The sequence below is a fragment of the Vigna angularis genome, chromosome 4 (genome assembly GCF_016808095.1).
Source record: "Vigna angularis cultivar LongXiaoDou No.4 chromosome 4, ASM1680809v1, whole genome shotgun sequence".
NCBI classification, from domain to species: domain Eukaryota; kingdom Viridiplantae; phylum Streptophyta; class Magnoliopsida; order Fabales; family Fabaceae; genus Vigna; species Vigna angularis.
Genome location: NC_068973.1, coordinates 11,824,526 through 11,840,415, shown reverse-complemented (window position 1 = coordinate 11,840,415; position 15,890 = coordinate 11,824,526). Strand labels below are relative to the sequence as shown.

Sequence of the window (15,890 nt, the reverse complement as noted above, 5' to 3'; positions counted from 1 at the left end):
TTCACTATTGGTTTTCTCTTGAATTGCATTTTTCTCAATTTTCTCTTGAATTGCACTCTTCTCATGGTCATCTTAAAACTAGTTTAAATTTTCCTTTTTTTCAATTTTCTCTTGAATTGCACTCTTCTCATGTCATCTTCGAGCTGATTTAAATTTTCCTTCTCCTTGATCTTCAAGCTTGTGGAGAGAGTTGGGAACTCGAAATCCAATTGAAATTGTACTCTTCTTTCTTTATTTGTACTTTTGACTCTTGTTCTTTCATCTCTATTTTTGGAACGTTTCCCTGGAGAACATCATCAGTAGTATTGGATATTTTTACAGATGCTTAAGACAAAACTGGTCTATAAGCTTCATGCAACATAGAAATCCCGCATGATTTTCTGTGCTCGCATTATACTTTTCTCAAGTACTATATAATATTATGGCTTAAATAAATCATTCACAAACCTTTTCACACTTCCCCAAATTCTCTTTATCACCAACCTCATAACCAAAACGAATGAAAATTAGAAACGCAAGAAAATTATAATGAAAAGTAGCAACTCATTATAAGAGAAATTTCTAGAAATTAAAACCTTCAATTGTTAATAAAGAGGCAAGAATCACGTATAAATTTGTTAAGCTTCACCTTTAAAAGCTCTATCTCCTCTTTGGTTGGACAAAATTTAATGAGATTTTCCACTGATCAACATTGAATCATCCATGGACAGTACCGCAGCCTGGATATGAATTTCATCATGCAAAATCGTAAATTGAATAAGTTACAATCAAGAAATTTAGCTTGATACTTTTGCAGATATATAATAAGGCAAGAAACTGTTTCCAAGAACATCTATTATCAAAAGCAGATACAAGTACAATATAAGTACAAGATTCTACTCTCTACAAGACTTGACTTACACTTTTCTTGGCACTTTATTGTGGAACTTTCTGTACCACAAGACTGGCCAATCTTTTGGATGAATATAGTAAGACTTTCTTTTGAGCTTGAGAGACATATTTGTTAATCATCAATAAAGCATTTATCAATTTCATGCACAAAGCTTCCACCAGTACTGTCGCTACCACGCGAAATTTTTTTTATATGTTGAAATTTTCTTGTTTAAACCACCGAAAATTTTTTAAAAAAGAAAAAGAATAAAGTTGCTGCGGTTTTACTCATAAACCGCCGAAAATTTCCGGGATTTCATAACAAAAAAATTAACTCTCCAAAATTGTACTATTTTTGTGTTAGGATTTGAGTGAATGATAATTATATAATAATGGATGAATTGATAATTTATTTATTTATTTAATTGTTTTAGTTTTACTTTTAGCATTCTCTAGAAAACAATTTTATTGTATTGCTTTTTTTACTTTTTGACGTATGTAGAAGTCTCTTGAAATTTGGTTTAGGTTTGACTAGTTATTAGGTCATAATTTTAGTTGAAAACTTTTACGTAGGTCTATTTTGTTACTTTGTTTCAATTAGGTTTCAACACGAATTTTCAGTTGATAGTTTTTTTTTTCTAATTTTGTAATTTTTAATTTGTTTTTAATTTTTTCTTTTGCAAAATTTTTGGTGTTAACGTGTTAGGTTTGTGACGTGAGTGTCACGTGTTATTTGTTTGTGTGAGTTTCTAAGTGTTTTTGTCTTGTATTCACTTTGTAAGAAAATAATTCTCTTCTTACCCTTATTAAGAGGGGGTGAATTGATGATCAATAAAAATAATTATTTTTTCAATTTTTTCACAAACTTAAAAATATCTTTAATGTATCTTGAAATCCAAGCAATAAAACACATGTAATGAAAGTAAAAGAGATAAGGAAAGAAATACAAACACAAGATTTATATTAGTTCGACCTCAATGCCTACATCTAGTGTCCTTTCAATCAACCTAAGATTGAAATCCAATTGCACTATAAAGATCTCAGTTTTTACAACAAGACTTTACAGAGACCACCTCTCAAGTGTAACCACCTCTCTAACTCTAAACCTCTACTGGAAAAGCGCGATTTACAGACGGCATTTTACCAAAGGCTTTGAAGCCCTCGGTATTGAGATGATTAGCGAAGGCTTTTAAGCCTTCGGTAACGTCCTGGCTAATTTAAGTCACAAATTGGGTTTTTCGTTCCCCAATTTGATTTTCTTCAGCTTCGTCGCTTTCGTCCGTCTCATCCATTTCTCCACAGACTTCCCTCTCTTTCTTCATGCTCCCTCAATTTCTCGATTAGTCACTGGTGATGGCCTGTCAGGATGGTGAGTGGTGCGTTGATCGCTGTTCGTTCACGGTGCGTGGTGGTTTGGGGAGTCTTTGGGCTAGGGTTCGTCGTGGTTTGGTCTTGGGCTAGGGCTGGTGGTGTGGAGGTTGAGGGACTTTGTTGGAGGGGCCGTTGTGGGCTTTTGTCGCTGTCGTGCTTGTGAAGCGGTATCTTGGTAGAGGTAAGTTCCACATAATTTCATTCACACTGTCATGTTCATATTGTTGAAGCCTAGACAGTGTTGTTGCCTTGATATTGGTGGAGTGAGGGTGGAGAGAGAAGAGGAAGAGGAGGAAAATGCGGCGAGAATTGCAGATATTGTGGATGAGTTTTCTACTTCGAACGAAGATGATTCTTCTAGCACTACCACAGGTCCTAATTCTACTACTGCGGATAACTGGCAAAAGGGTAAGCTTTTTGGGCGTGGTTCATTTGGCTATGTCTATGAAGGGATTTCTGAGTAAGTGATTTTGAGCCCATCACTTCGCTTATACTCACTCAAAGTTATTGTTAGAAACGAAAGATAAGCCTTATTGTTTATTTCATTGTTTACTGTGGTGTTGGAGTTAGAGAATAGGGTTAAGAAAAAGAGAAATAATTATAGTACGGCCAGTGAGAACAGTTTCAGGGATTCGGTTCATCTATTTTATTCCTCTCTTTCTACTGAAATCTTTGTAGGATACTATGTTATGGAATGTTAGTGTTATAATTAGGAGATTGGCAGGTTAGTTGTAGAAGGTTTGGATATGAGAATATGTTGGAAAAGCATATGACAGTATGTGAATGTCAATTTTGTTGGAGAGTGCTTACCAGTACGCTATAATTGTTTTCAATTTGTGGACTAACGCATAGTCGTGGTTGTTGGGAAAATGTCTTGCTCCTTAAATAATATAATCAATCATTTCCTTTCTTTTCAAAACAGTAATTTTTTTACAGTGAAGAAGTGATCGGATCTATTGAGATGAAAGGAAAGATGATTTTTTGTGTTTTGGTGAGTTATTTGTACACATAATATTCAGGAATTATGACCAAGCTATCTAAGGAAACTAAATAAATTAAGGAAATAAGGAAACATGCAAATAGAATCAAGATGATATCTGAACATATATAACAGAACTTTTAAACTGTCTTGTACTTTTGGTTAACAATCTATTGAAAAAGACTATGATTAGTGCATTCCCTTTTTGCATGTGTTGGCCCGTGTCATTACTCCTTGGGCTGTTGATTTTTAAGCAATGGAAAACATAATTAGTATTGATTTAACTTTTTTCTTTGCCAAATATTCTAGATTATATTATTTTATATTTGTTGCTTTTATGGTTTAAGTTTTCCTTTCCTAAACTATCATAACTCTTTGATGCTAAAATATATTTGTTCTGTTGCTCTTCTGGATTGGGAAATACTCATAAGCATTATATGAGTATTTTTTTTTGTCATAGAATGGTCAAACTAAGTTTATTAGGCCACTTAGTTAAGTTATCATCTACTTTTGTATATCTTGTGTTCAAATTGCTTCATTGTATGGGTTGGTTTCCCTGCAAAGCCCCTATTTCAAAACTCTAAATTAATTGAAGTTCACAAGATTTGATATTTGATCCCATTATGGTGGCTTTTAGAAGTTACTTAAGTGCTAACTACCTGTGCATTCCTTTTGTTAATTTGTTTATATGTTCTGATTTCCACTGTAGAGATGGATTCTTTTTTGCTGTAAAACAAGTTTCACTACTTGATCAGGAGAATCATGGAAGGCAAAGTGTATATCAACTTGAACAAGTGAGATGAGATTTCTCTCTTCTCTCTATTACTTTGTTTTGTGAAAAATGTTTCTTATTTTTGTTTAGTGCTTTCACTTTTAATTACAAAGTGCTTCCAGAGAACTTGTTATCCCCTAGTCGACTGCATAATGTGATGACAAGAAGCAAAAAAAAAAATACTTTAGCTAAAGATGGAACTTAAAATAATAATATATACTAATTAATAGTCACTGATCAGTGTATTAAAAGTAAGAAAATGGGAAGCTTACACATCCTGCAAAGTAGTGAGTCTTGCAAATGTTGCAGGCAACTCTCCAGTAAAATTGTTGGAGGTAAGTAGCCTAAACGTATTAAAAGCAACAATAAATCATCAAGAGAAACCAAGGTCTTCTAATTAAACTAAATTGTTACTCAACAAGCATTGACATTTGATGTTTTAGAACAAAAATCAATGAAAGCAAACAACCTAAACAAAGTTTTAAAGTTGAATGGAAAAAAAAGGGAGCAAAATAAACATCATACAATCTTTGAATATTTGGAAGATTCCCAAGTTCACTAGGAAGATTTCCAGAGAGTTAGTTGAATTCGAGGGTCCTATTAACATAAAGCCAAAGTTCAACCCAGATGAGGTTATAAATGCGTAAAAACAATGCATGATGGATAGCCAGAAAAAGAAAAGTCACAAACTTTGGAGAGTGGAGATGTTTGCTAGCTTTGGGGGGATTGAACCCGTTAGTCGATTAGCACTCAGAGAACTACCATAAATTTGTATTACTCTTAGTGTTTCAATCACAATAATATATGCAGTGAAATAGAAGGGACCTTTTTTGTACAAACGTTTGAAAAATTAGATATTTTTTAAAATCCTAAACTGTGTGAAACAACCTTAAATCACAATGTTTGTGAAACTGAGGGAATAGGAAATAATCTTAAACTGCAGATTTTATGAAACAGGGGGAGTGGTAGCATTGTTCGTTTGTGCAGTTATAGATTGGTGAAGAGAAAATTGACAGAGAAACTAAAGAAAGTATACATGCAGACAAGATTCAATAAGCCCCACTCTAGAGGAATTGTCCCATTCAGGTAATTGCGACTAAGATCACTGTAACAGAGAGACAGTTGTTAGCAAAAATCAAAGATGAAGTTTTGATGATGAACAGATTTGCACAAGTCAAGATCCATAAAGACAAATTGAAGATCTATGTATTTTATAAAGCTTTTATAATAATCAAAGTGGATGTAATAGTGCTCAAATATGTATTAGGGTTGATTCTTGTAATTTATATTTGATTTATTTACTGTTGAGAATCATCCACAAGCTGTTTTAATCGATTAAACCCAGTTTTAATCGATTAAAACGAGGCTGGCACTGAAAACCTAATTGCCCTTGTAATAATCGATTAAAGCTAATAATAATCGATTAGTTAATCGATTATTCCTTAGAATAATCGATTAACACTAGCCGTTGGGGGTTTCAGATTTGAAAAACTAGCCGTTGTACTCATTTTAATCGATTAATACTTGTGTTAATCGATTAAATACATTAGATGACCCGTTTTCGAAGAATGGAAGGGTATTAGGCTGAGTCTATAAGATGGCTCACTGTTTATCTCAAAAACAACTCTTCCCTTGTGCAAAAGACCTCTGAATTCTTTGAGAACTCTGTGAGATTGTTGAAGCTAAGGAAACTCTTGTCTGCAAAGTCCTGAAGTGCTACTGCGGTGACAGAGGAATAGCTTGTTCATCTTTGGTGTATCCGAGGAAGTGCCTGGAAGAGAATCATCCTTCGTGAAGCATTCGAAGGAGGTGGTCATCCTTTGTGAAGATTCAAAGGAAGTGTAAGTTCGTCTCTTGTGGTTTCAAGAGAGGTGGTGTTTCTAAACTCTTACAAATTGTTTTTCTTTGTGATTAATATTTGTAACTGTTTTGTGTTAATGAAAAATGTTTATCTTGTTTGAGATAAGCGACTGGACGTAGGATCCGAGTGATCTGAACTAGGATAAAATCACCTGTGCAATTTTTCTCTTTCCCTTACTCTGTCATTTATATTTAATTATCTGCTCTGTAAGAAAAATTAAGAGAAAAATAATAAAAGGCACAATAAAAGTATATAACCAATTCACCACCCCCCTCTTGGTTTGTTCCACGCTAATAATTCTGTTGCAGCGATTCTAACAATTGGTATCAGAGCTTGCTTTGATAGTCATTCAAATGGTAGGATCATATCAAACCTTTGCAGAGGGTGCATCAATCAATAGACCCCCACTATTCATAGGTGAGAACTATGCATTCTGGAAGGTAAGAATGCAAATATTTATTGAATCTATTGATTGTGAAATTTGGGATGTTATTGTGTCTGGCTCTTCTGTTCCTACTAACAATACACAGGAACCAAAGCCCCATGGTCAATAGACCACTGAAGAAAAGAAAAGATTTCAGAATGACGTAAAAGCCCGGAATATCATTGCATCAGCGTTGACTGTTGATGAGTTCTACATGGTCTCTGTCTGCAAAACTGCTCAAGAAATGTGGGACGTACTCAGAGTGAAGCATGAAGGAACAAATGATGTAAAGAGGGCAAGAAAGAACTCCTTAATCCAAGAGTAGGAAATGTTCCGGATGAAGCAAGGAGAAACAATTTCAGACGTTCAAAAACGCTTCACCAACATTGTCAATCATCTCATTGGACTGGGTAAGTCATTTGATACCGATGAACTTAACATTAAAATCTTGAAGTCTTTAGACAGGTCGTGGCAACCAAAGGTGACTGCAATCTCGGAGTCACAAAACCTCAACACCATGACTATGGCGGCACTCTTTGGAAAGTTGAGGGAACATGAACTAGATCTTGGAAGACTTGATGAAGAAGAAGCAAAAGCCAAAAACAACAAGAAGAGTTTGGCATTAAAGTCGGAGGTTGAAAGAAGCAAAAGTAAATCGGAAGATGAAGACTCAGACGAAGAGGAAAATTTAAGTCTTGTGATCAAAAGGTTAAACAGGTTCATGAAGTCTAAAGGTAAAGGAAGATTTAGATACGAAAAGAAAGATAATCAAGTATCTTCCTCAAATTACCGATGCTACGACTGTGGAGAAAAGGGGCATCTAAAAGCAGACTGCCCAAATCAAAAGAAGGGTGAAGACAAAAAGGAGAAAAGGTTCTTCAAGAAAAAGAAGGCCTACATTGCATGGGAAGACGACAATGAGACCATTTCAGATTCGAGCGACTCAGATGAAGAAGCAAACATCTGTTTGATGGCAGATGATGATAATGTCAGCCAAGTAAGTAATTCACACTATTCTGATAATGATAGTCACATTGATGAAGATGAAATGCATGAAACATATGTTGCATTATTAATTGAATCTGAAAAATTAGATATTTCTCATAAAAAGCTGAAAAAGGATTTTAAAAATTTAAAATCTGAATTTGACAACCTTCTTGAAGAAAATGAAAATTTGAAGTTTACTTCTGAAAATCTCTCTAAAATAAATGATGCTTTGAAAACTGAATTTACAAATTTGTCTGAAGAAAACAGAAGTTTGAAAAATAAATTTTTATATCAAGCAGAAGAAATCAGAAATTTGAAAAGTAAAGTTTCATATTATGAAAAAGAAAAATATATTGCTAATAATGAATGTGAATCTTGCATAAAATTCAAATATTTTTCTGAAAATACAACCACTGAAGAATGTAGTAAAATCTCTGAAAATAAAGCTGCTAAGAAATTTGTTCCTAAAAATAAATATAGAACCCGCAGAGCATGGGTAGAAAAAGGAACGATTAACAGAAACACAAATGTTGTATCCTGTTTTTACTGCATGAGAAAAGGCCATACCTCAAACAAATGCAGAATTAAACGTTTTGGTGTTTCTAGTGGAAGATATGTTTGGGTTGCTAAGTAATTTGAATCTAACCCAAAAGGACCCATACAAAGAAGTTAGGTACCTAAAATAGCTTGTTTGTTCCTTTTTTTTGCAGGTATTACAAAAATCAAGAAAAGTCATGTGGTGTCTCGATAGTGGTTGCTCAAAACACATGACAGGAGACAAGACGAAGTTTACAAATTTTAAAGAAAAGGAACAAGGCTTTGTTACCTATGGTGACAACAACAAAGGAAGAATTCTTGGAAAAGGCGATATAGGAAGCAAAGACACCTTGATGATCAAAGACGTGCTATATGTAGAAGGACTAAGGCATAACTTAATTAGCATAAGTCAACTGTGCGACAAAGGATTCAAGGTAACCTTTGAGAAGAATTCTTGCACTATTTTTAAGAATGATTCTTCTGAAATTGCATTAAAAGGAGTTAGACATAATAATATTTATTTAATTGATTTAGAAAATGCATCAAACAAAAATATTTTATGTTTAGTTGTTAAAGAGGAAAACCCATGGTTATGGCATAGGCGTGCTGCTCATATACATATGCAACAATTAAACAAACTTATATCTAGAGATCTAGTAATTGGTTTACCTAAATTAAAGTTTGTAAAAGATAAATTGTGTGATGCATGTCAAAAGGGTAAACAAGTTAAAAATTCCTTTCATTCAAAAAATATTGTTTCTACTTTAAAACCTTTAGAACTTTTACATATGGATTTATTTGGTCCTTCAAGGATAAAAAGTTTTGGTGGAAACTATTATGCTTTGGTTATTGTTGATGATTTTTCAAGATACACTTGGACTTTGTTTCTCACTCTTAAAAGTGAAGCTTTTAAAGAATTTAAAAAGTTTGTTGTTTTAGTTCAAAATGAAAAGGATCTAAGAATAAAAGCTATTAGAAGTGACCATGGTGGTGAATTTCAAAATGAATTATTTGAAAGTTTTTGTGAAGAACATGGTATTTCTCATAACTTTTCTTCACCTAGAACTCCCCAACAAAATGGAGTTGTAGAAAGAAAGAATAGATCCTTAGAGGAACTGGCTCGTACTATGTTAAATGAAAATAATGTTCCTAAACAATTTTGGGCTGATGCTGTGAGTACTGCTTGATATGTTTTAAATAAAATGATAATTCGACCTATTTTAAAACGTACTCCTTACGAGCTTTTCAAAAATAGAAAACCAAATGTTTCCCATTTAAAATTTTTTGGATGCAAATGTTATGTTTTAAACAATGGAAAACTAAATTTGGGAAAATTTGATTCAAAAGCTGATGAAGGAATTTTTCTTGGATATTCTTTAACAAGCAAAGCATATAGAATTTTTAATAGGAAAACGTTCACAACAGAGGAATCCATACATGTTACTTTTGATGAAATTATGGACCTTGAGGCAAAACCTCTTGAGTCAGAAGAATCTGATGCAGGAACAAGTGAAGATTCATCAAAGGAGACAAATGAAGAGAAGAATCATGACAGTCCTCAAGATGAAGATTTAAATAAAATATGACGACAACCTAGAGGATTATCTTTGGACAACATAATTGGCGATATCACACAAGGGGTAAACACAAGAAGTAATATTGTAAATTATTGTATGAATGTTGCTTTTGTGTCACAGATTGAACCAAAGAATATTAAAGAAGCCCTTCAAGATGAAAAATGGTGTATCGCAATGCAAGAAGAACTCAACCAGTTTGAAAGAAATCAAGTGTGGGAATTAATTCCCAGAAAAGACACTCATCAAGTAATTGGAACAAAGTGGGTGTTCAGAAACAAACTGGATGAAGAAGGAAACATCACCAAGAATAAAGCTAGGCTTGTGGCAAAAGGATATAGTCAAGAAGAAGGTATAGATTATGATGAGACATACGCTCCAGTTGCCAGGTTAGAGGCAATACGCCTACTTCTTGCTTATGCATCTATAATGAAATTTAAATTATTTCAAATGGATGTTAAAAGTGCTTTTCTAAACGGTTATATCAAAGAAGATGTATTTGTTGAACAACCACCTGGTTTTGAGGATTTTAAAAACCCAAATCACATCTACAAATTAAAGAAAGCACTATATGGTTTAAAACAAGCACCTAGATCTTGGTATGAACGTCTTAGCAATTTTCTTGTAGAAAATGGTTTCAACAGAGGAAAAATTGATTCAACATTATTTATTAAAAGAATTGGAAAACATTTTCTAATTGTTCAAGTATACGTAGATGATATTATTTTTGGTTCATCTAACGCAACTCTTTGCGAGAATTTTGCTAAGTCCATGCAGGGAGAATTTGAGATGTCAATGATGGGAGAACTTACTTTCTTCCTCGGACTTCAAATCAAACAAATGGAGAAAGGAACCTTTATATCTCAAACCAAGTATTGCAGGGAAATCCTTAAAAAGTTTGAGATGGACAATGCTAAAGAAGCATCAACTCCCATGGGAACATCCTGCTATTTAGACAAAGATGAGACAGGTAAAGAGGTAAGTCAGACCAAATACAGAGGTATGATTGGCTCTCTATTATATCTTACTGCTAGTAGACCTGATATCATGCAAAGTGTATGTGTGTGTGCTAGGTATCAGTCAAGCCCTAGAGAGTCTCATCTTACTGCAGTAAAACGCATTTTTAAATACCTTAAAGGGACAACATCCTTTGGTTTATGGTATCCTTCAGGAGCTGAGCCTAGTCTTGTAGGATTTTCTGATGCTGATTATGGAGGTTGTAAGATAGATAGGAAAAGCACTAGTGGAACCTGTCACTTTTTAGGTAGTTCCTTAGTCTCTTGGCACTCTAAGAAACAAGCCTGTGTAGCCTTATCAACCACTGAAGCTGAATACATTGCTGCGGGTAGTTGTTGTGCATAAATCTTATGGATGAAACAGCAATTAGAAGACTATGATATTCATTTAGATCATATTTCGCTTAAGTGTGATAACACAAGTGCTATAAAACTTACCAAAAATCCTATCATGCATTCTAGAACCAAGCATATAGAAATTAGGCATCACTTCATTAGAGACCATGTCCAAAAAGGCGATTGTGAAATGGAATTCATAGATTCTAAGCATCAATTAGCGGACATTTTCACCAAAGCATTGCCTAAGGATAGATTGTTTGAGCTTAGAAGAGATCTAGGCATATTGGAAATAGTAAAATAGGCATTCTTGGACTTAATATTGCATTTTTCGTTGCTTAACATGTTTAATCTGCGTGTAAATCGATTAAAATCGTTACCTATACATTTACGAATGGTTTAATCGATTAATCCAAGTATTAATCGATTACTTAATCGATTAAAATCCTATTTAATCGATTAAATGCGCTCCAGACTGTTTTTTCGAAAAAATGTTGCAGTTTTCATTAAACTAGCCGTTGCCAACGGCTATTAACGGGCAAAATCCCAAAATCTGAACGTTGGGGAGCATTCTTGAGCCTATTTATACCCCACTTGGTCCCCACCTTCCATACTTGAACCAATCTTGAGCATATCCCTTTTGCTTTCTCCTTTCTTTCACCAAAACCTTTGCTTTCCATCCATCTCAATGGCTGAACCTTCAAGAAGAAGGAGAAGAAGAACAAGTGGAGTTTCAGAGAGTAATGTTCGTAGAAGAGATGCTACCATAGAAGGGTGGCTTTCCGATGAGCAAGATCAACAGTCATTCTCACAATTTTGGAAGGAAAGGAAGCTCATCAAACAAAAATTCATTGATCTCGCTTGGTATACATCCTACAACTTCTCCTTTCTCAATCTCATCATTGAACAAGGAGTTCAACACATAATGGAACTCCGTGGAAGGAACTATCCGGATCTTGTTCGCATCTTCTATTTAAATTTAAAGGTTCGTGATGGGGTTTTCCAAACAAGGGTGAAAGGTGTGGACATTGTCTTGGACAATGACATTTGGACAAATGTAGCAAAAGTCCCTGTTTTAGAAAATTCTCAAATCATTCCGAATGACTTTGCTCAATTCAAAAAGATAGCAGTGTACCAGTCATTTCTCCGCAATCCTCGACAACATAATGCTCGTCTCTTCCTTGCTGATGGACTCAAGATGGAAGAACGCCTCTTGCACTACCTTATTGTGTGGCTTTTGTGCCCTAGAGGGTCAAATCATGCCCAATAGTGACGCAAGTGATGATTTCTAGATCCTCTTTGTTTGTTTTGTTGTTTATCTTTATGATTGTATGCATTTTTTTTTAAATTCAATAAAAGTTTGTTGTTCATTTCTTTTTCTTCTATGCATAATTTATTTTTATTAAGGGGGAGCACATATTTTTTTCTTATGATCAAAAAGGGGGAGAAGATAGTTTAAACTCTTTATTTCTTTATTTTTCTATTAATCTCTCCTTTCGTGAGTTGTGGTTGTTTCAGATTATTAAAAAGCTTTAAACTCAGGAGAATTTTTGATCATCATCAAAAAGGGGGAGAATGTTAGCAAAAATCAAAGATGAAGTTTTGATGATGAACAGATTTGCACAAGTCAAGATCCATAAAGACAAATTGAAGATCTCTGTATTTTATAAAGCTTTTATAATAATCAAAGTTGATGTAATAGTGCTCAAATATGTATTAGGGTTGATTCTTGTAATTTATATCTGAACCAGGATAAAATCACCTGTGCAATTTTTCTCTTTCCCTTACTCTGTCATTTATATTTAATTATCTGTTCTGTAAGAAAAATTAAGAGAAAAATAATAAAAGGCACAATAAAAGTATATAACCAATTCACGCCCCCCCTCTTGGTTTGTTCCACGCTAATAATTCCGTTGCAGCGATTCTAACAACAATTTCATGAAAAAAAGGAAATTAGAAAACACATTGTTGTTGAATTAAAGCGAGAAAAAGTGAAACAATATCATACATTTCTTGAAGGTACGACAATCTAACCATTGCTGCTGGGAGAGTGCCTCGGAGATTTTGTACTTTCAAAAGTCTGCATGCTCATTTTACCAATTAAATGTCCTCAAATTTGAATGCAATTTAACTTAATTTTTTAATTAAACTTGAAAGACAATTAATGAGAACAATATATAGAAACTTTGAAGTACATGTTAGTAACATGGCAGATTGTGGCATTCTCAAAGGAGCAATCACAGGTGACATTATTTTCTGTCCCTCTCAATTTACTTTCTCATGTCAATATTTTTCTTCTATATGGCCCCAGAGGTTTGCCTTCAATATTCTCTTCTAATTAAAATTATTGAAAAATGGGTATGGGCCGTCATTTGTATGAATGGAGTGTAGACATGGTTGTTAGTAAGTAACAATTATAATGTAATTTTGTTGCTGGATCCATGGTTCTAGCACTACAAGAAATGTGGGTTTTTTCGGCGGCATTTTCCCGACGGGCTACGACCCCTCGGTAATGCTGTGGTGAAATAAAATACCGAAGGCTTGTGGCCCTCGGTAATGTCTTCGAAGTATTTTGGTTAAAATCAAGCTATTCCCTCTCTGCAATTCATTTTCCAGTAGCTCAAGTTTCGTCGTCCAAAACCCTTCCTCTGAAACCCTTCCGCTTTGCTCCTCCAAAACGTCATCTTCCTCTCCTCTCCAACGAGAACACCAAACCCCAAGACCCAAGCATTTTCGATTTTCTAATTTTTTTCTTAATCAATGTCTGGATTATACATTTTCAGGTAGCATCTGCCACGGTATTTTCTCTCCAGAATCATTGTAGTTACACAGTTTCGCAGGGGACGCTTTCCGGCAACGGCGCCGGCATTCTCGGTTCTGGCGGTTTTGCCCTGCAGCCCGGTTCGTCGGTCCACCTCACAGCTCCGTCCGGTTGGTCAGGCCGCTTCTGGGCTCGGACTGGATGCACCTTTGACGACTCCGGCGCCGGAAAATGTGCCACCGAAGACTGTGCAGGGGGACTTAAATGCATCGGCGGAGGAGTCTTGCTGGGGACGCTGGTGGAGTTCAAGATCGGAAGCTCCGGCAACGGTAACAAGGACTTCTACGATGTGAGTCTCGTGGACGGTTACAACGTGGGAATGGGAGTGAGGGCTCTCTCCCGAAATTACCAAAATCTGGAATCCCTCTCTCCTCTGCGCAAATTTGGAATCCCTCTCTCTGCCCAAATTTGAAATCCCGCTCTCTGCCCAAATCTGAAATCCCGCTCTCTGCCCAAATCTGAAATCCCGCTCTCCGTCCTTCGCAAATTACCGAAGGCTTTTGCCCTTCGGTAATTACCGAAGGCTTTTGACCCTTGGTAATTACCGAAGGCTTTTGGCCGTCGGTAATTACCGAAGGGCAAAAGCCCTCGGTAAATGTTAGCGACAAGGGATTTACCGAGGGCTCTTTGGCCGTCGATAAGCCTTCGGTAATTACCTTTTACCGACGGTTTTGGGTTGTTTCCGAGGGCTTCTGGCCTTCGGTAATACCCTTTTTTTTTGTAGTGTAGATTGAGTTTATACTTTTTTTTCAGCCCTTTGGTAATTACCTAAGGCTTTTGCCCCTCGGTAATTACCGAAGGCTTTTGCCCCTCGGTAATTATCGAGGGGCAAAGGAATGGCCGTCGATAAGTCGTCGGTAAAAGGTCATTATCGACGGCTTCTAGCAGTTTCCGAGGGATTGTGGCCTTCGATAATGTCCTTCTTTTTTGTAGTGATCTAATATAGCCAACAACAAAACCTTGCAGCAAGAACAATCGTCTTATGCAGTCACCCTTTGAGACACCTCTCAAAGTACACATAACTACACGCTCTTCTTCTTGGTCGCATGCACAACGAACAACACAATCCAAGATTGCTGAAAACGAAATCAGATAAGTCAAGAATACATCTCAGTAGTGCGGTAGTTGATCAACAATGAAAGCTCAAATCTATTCTTCAAGAAACCTTCAAGATTATCATTTTTTGTGTATCTTGTTTCTTGGAGAGTCTCAACATACTTGTAGCTCTTTTATCAATTCACAAATATCAAATATGAAAGTTTAGAATGATCAAAAGTCTTTAGAGCAGTGTGCAATGCGCCAATTTATAGTTTTCTCATAACATATGCAATCTAATCGATTACTATAAAAATGTAATCGGTTACATTAGTAACAAAGTTACATCTGAAAAAATATTCAAACAAATGTAACCGATTAAGAACAAAATGTAATCGATTGACTTTATCATGTAAGTCAAAACATATAAAAATATGACCGTTGAGACAGTTAAGACTTATCAACAAACATTTTTCAAAGTATAACAAGCATAATTGATTACATAAAATGTGTAATCGATTAAGTACAACACATAGGCATTTTGAAAACATTTTCAGTTCAAAACTCATCACAACACATTTCAAAAAGATGTATGCAAAGATACGAGTTTTAATCGATTTTACACTTAAAGTAATCGGTTAAAACTTGTTGTTTTGACATAGCTTAAAACATAAGTTGTCTGATGAACTTAATTGATTACAACATCACTGTAATCAATTATTTCATACATAGTTGCTTTGTGCTTGTGGTTTTATCATACAAAAACATTTTGTATGCATATAGTAGATATAAACTCAATTATGATCATAGAAGTATGCAGACTAAACAACATATCATCATATGTATCAATCATAAAGAAACATTTACATACCAACATATGTATCAATAAAAAATAAACGTTTATGTTGTTGACATGAAAACATATGTGTTGTTACAATCAATGTGTTGTCATCATCGAGAACCAAACACATAAGGGATTGAGTTTAGCACTTATATTGCTTCCTTTATGCTCCCCTTATCAACACAAATCATTCTCAATATATGTTTTTTCTATTCATTTAAGTCTCAATTTGATTTTTAAATGGAAGAATGTTGATTTTTATAAAAAATGACTTTTTTATTAAATATGTTTTATATAGTAAAAACTATGTATGAGATTTGATGGAGGACCATCTAGAGGAACCCACGTTAGACCTCTAAAATGAGCCATGACTAGGAGAATGGAAGAGGAAAAGAGATTTCAAAGAACTCTACTCTTGTGGAGAATAACTTATTATCTTATCTTTCCTTCTCTTAAGTTTTGTAAA

At 34.9% G+C, this 15,890-nt stretch overlaps 1 protein-coding gene across 1 annotated transcript; it reads left to right on the top strand.

The window, feature by feature from the left end:
* Nucleotides 1-12,933: 12,933 nt before the first annotated feature.
* Nucleotides 12,934-13,960, top strand: LOC108330229 (pathogenesis-related protein 5-like). The gene is made up of 3 exons (XM_017564728.2): nucleotides 12,934-13,040; nucleotides 13,179-13,236; nucleotides 13,511-13,960. Exons 1-3 carry the CDS (start codon nucleotides 12,934-12,936, stop codon nucleotides 13,958-13,960), a joined length of 615 nt encoding a protein of 204 aa, XP_017420217.2.
* Nucleotides 13,961-15,890: the final 1,930 nt, after the last annotated feature.

Excerpts from the sequence above, each read along its gene's own strand:
- LOC108330229 (XM_017564728.2), top strand. The coding sequence starts at position 12,934 with ATGGCAGATTGTGGCATTCTCAAAGGAGCAATCACAGGTGACATTATT. Across the intron at positions 13,041-13,178 it reads TCTTCTATATGGCCCCAGAG|CACTACAAGAAATGTGGGTT; the intron begins GTTTGCCTTCAA and ends CCATGGTTCTAG. Across the intron at positions 13,237-13,510 it reads CGACGGGCTACGACCCCTCG|GTAGCATCTGCCACGGTATT; the intron begins GTAATGCTGTGG and ends ATACATTTTCAG.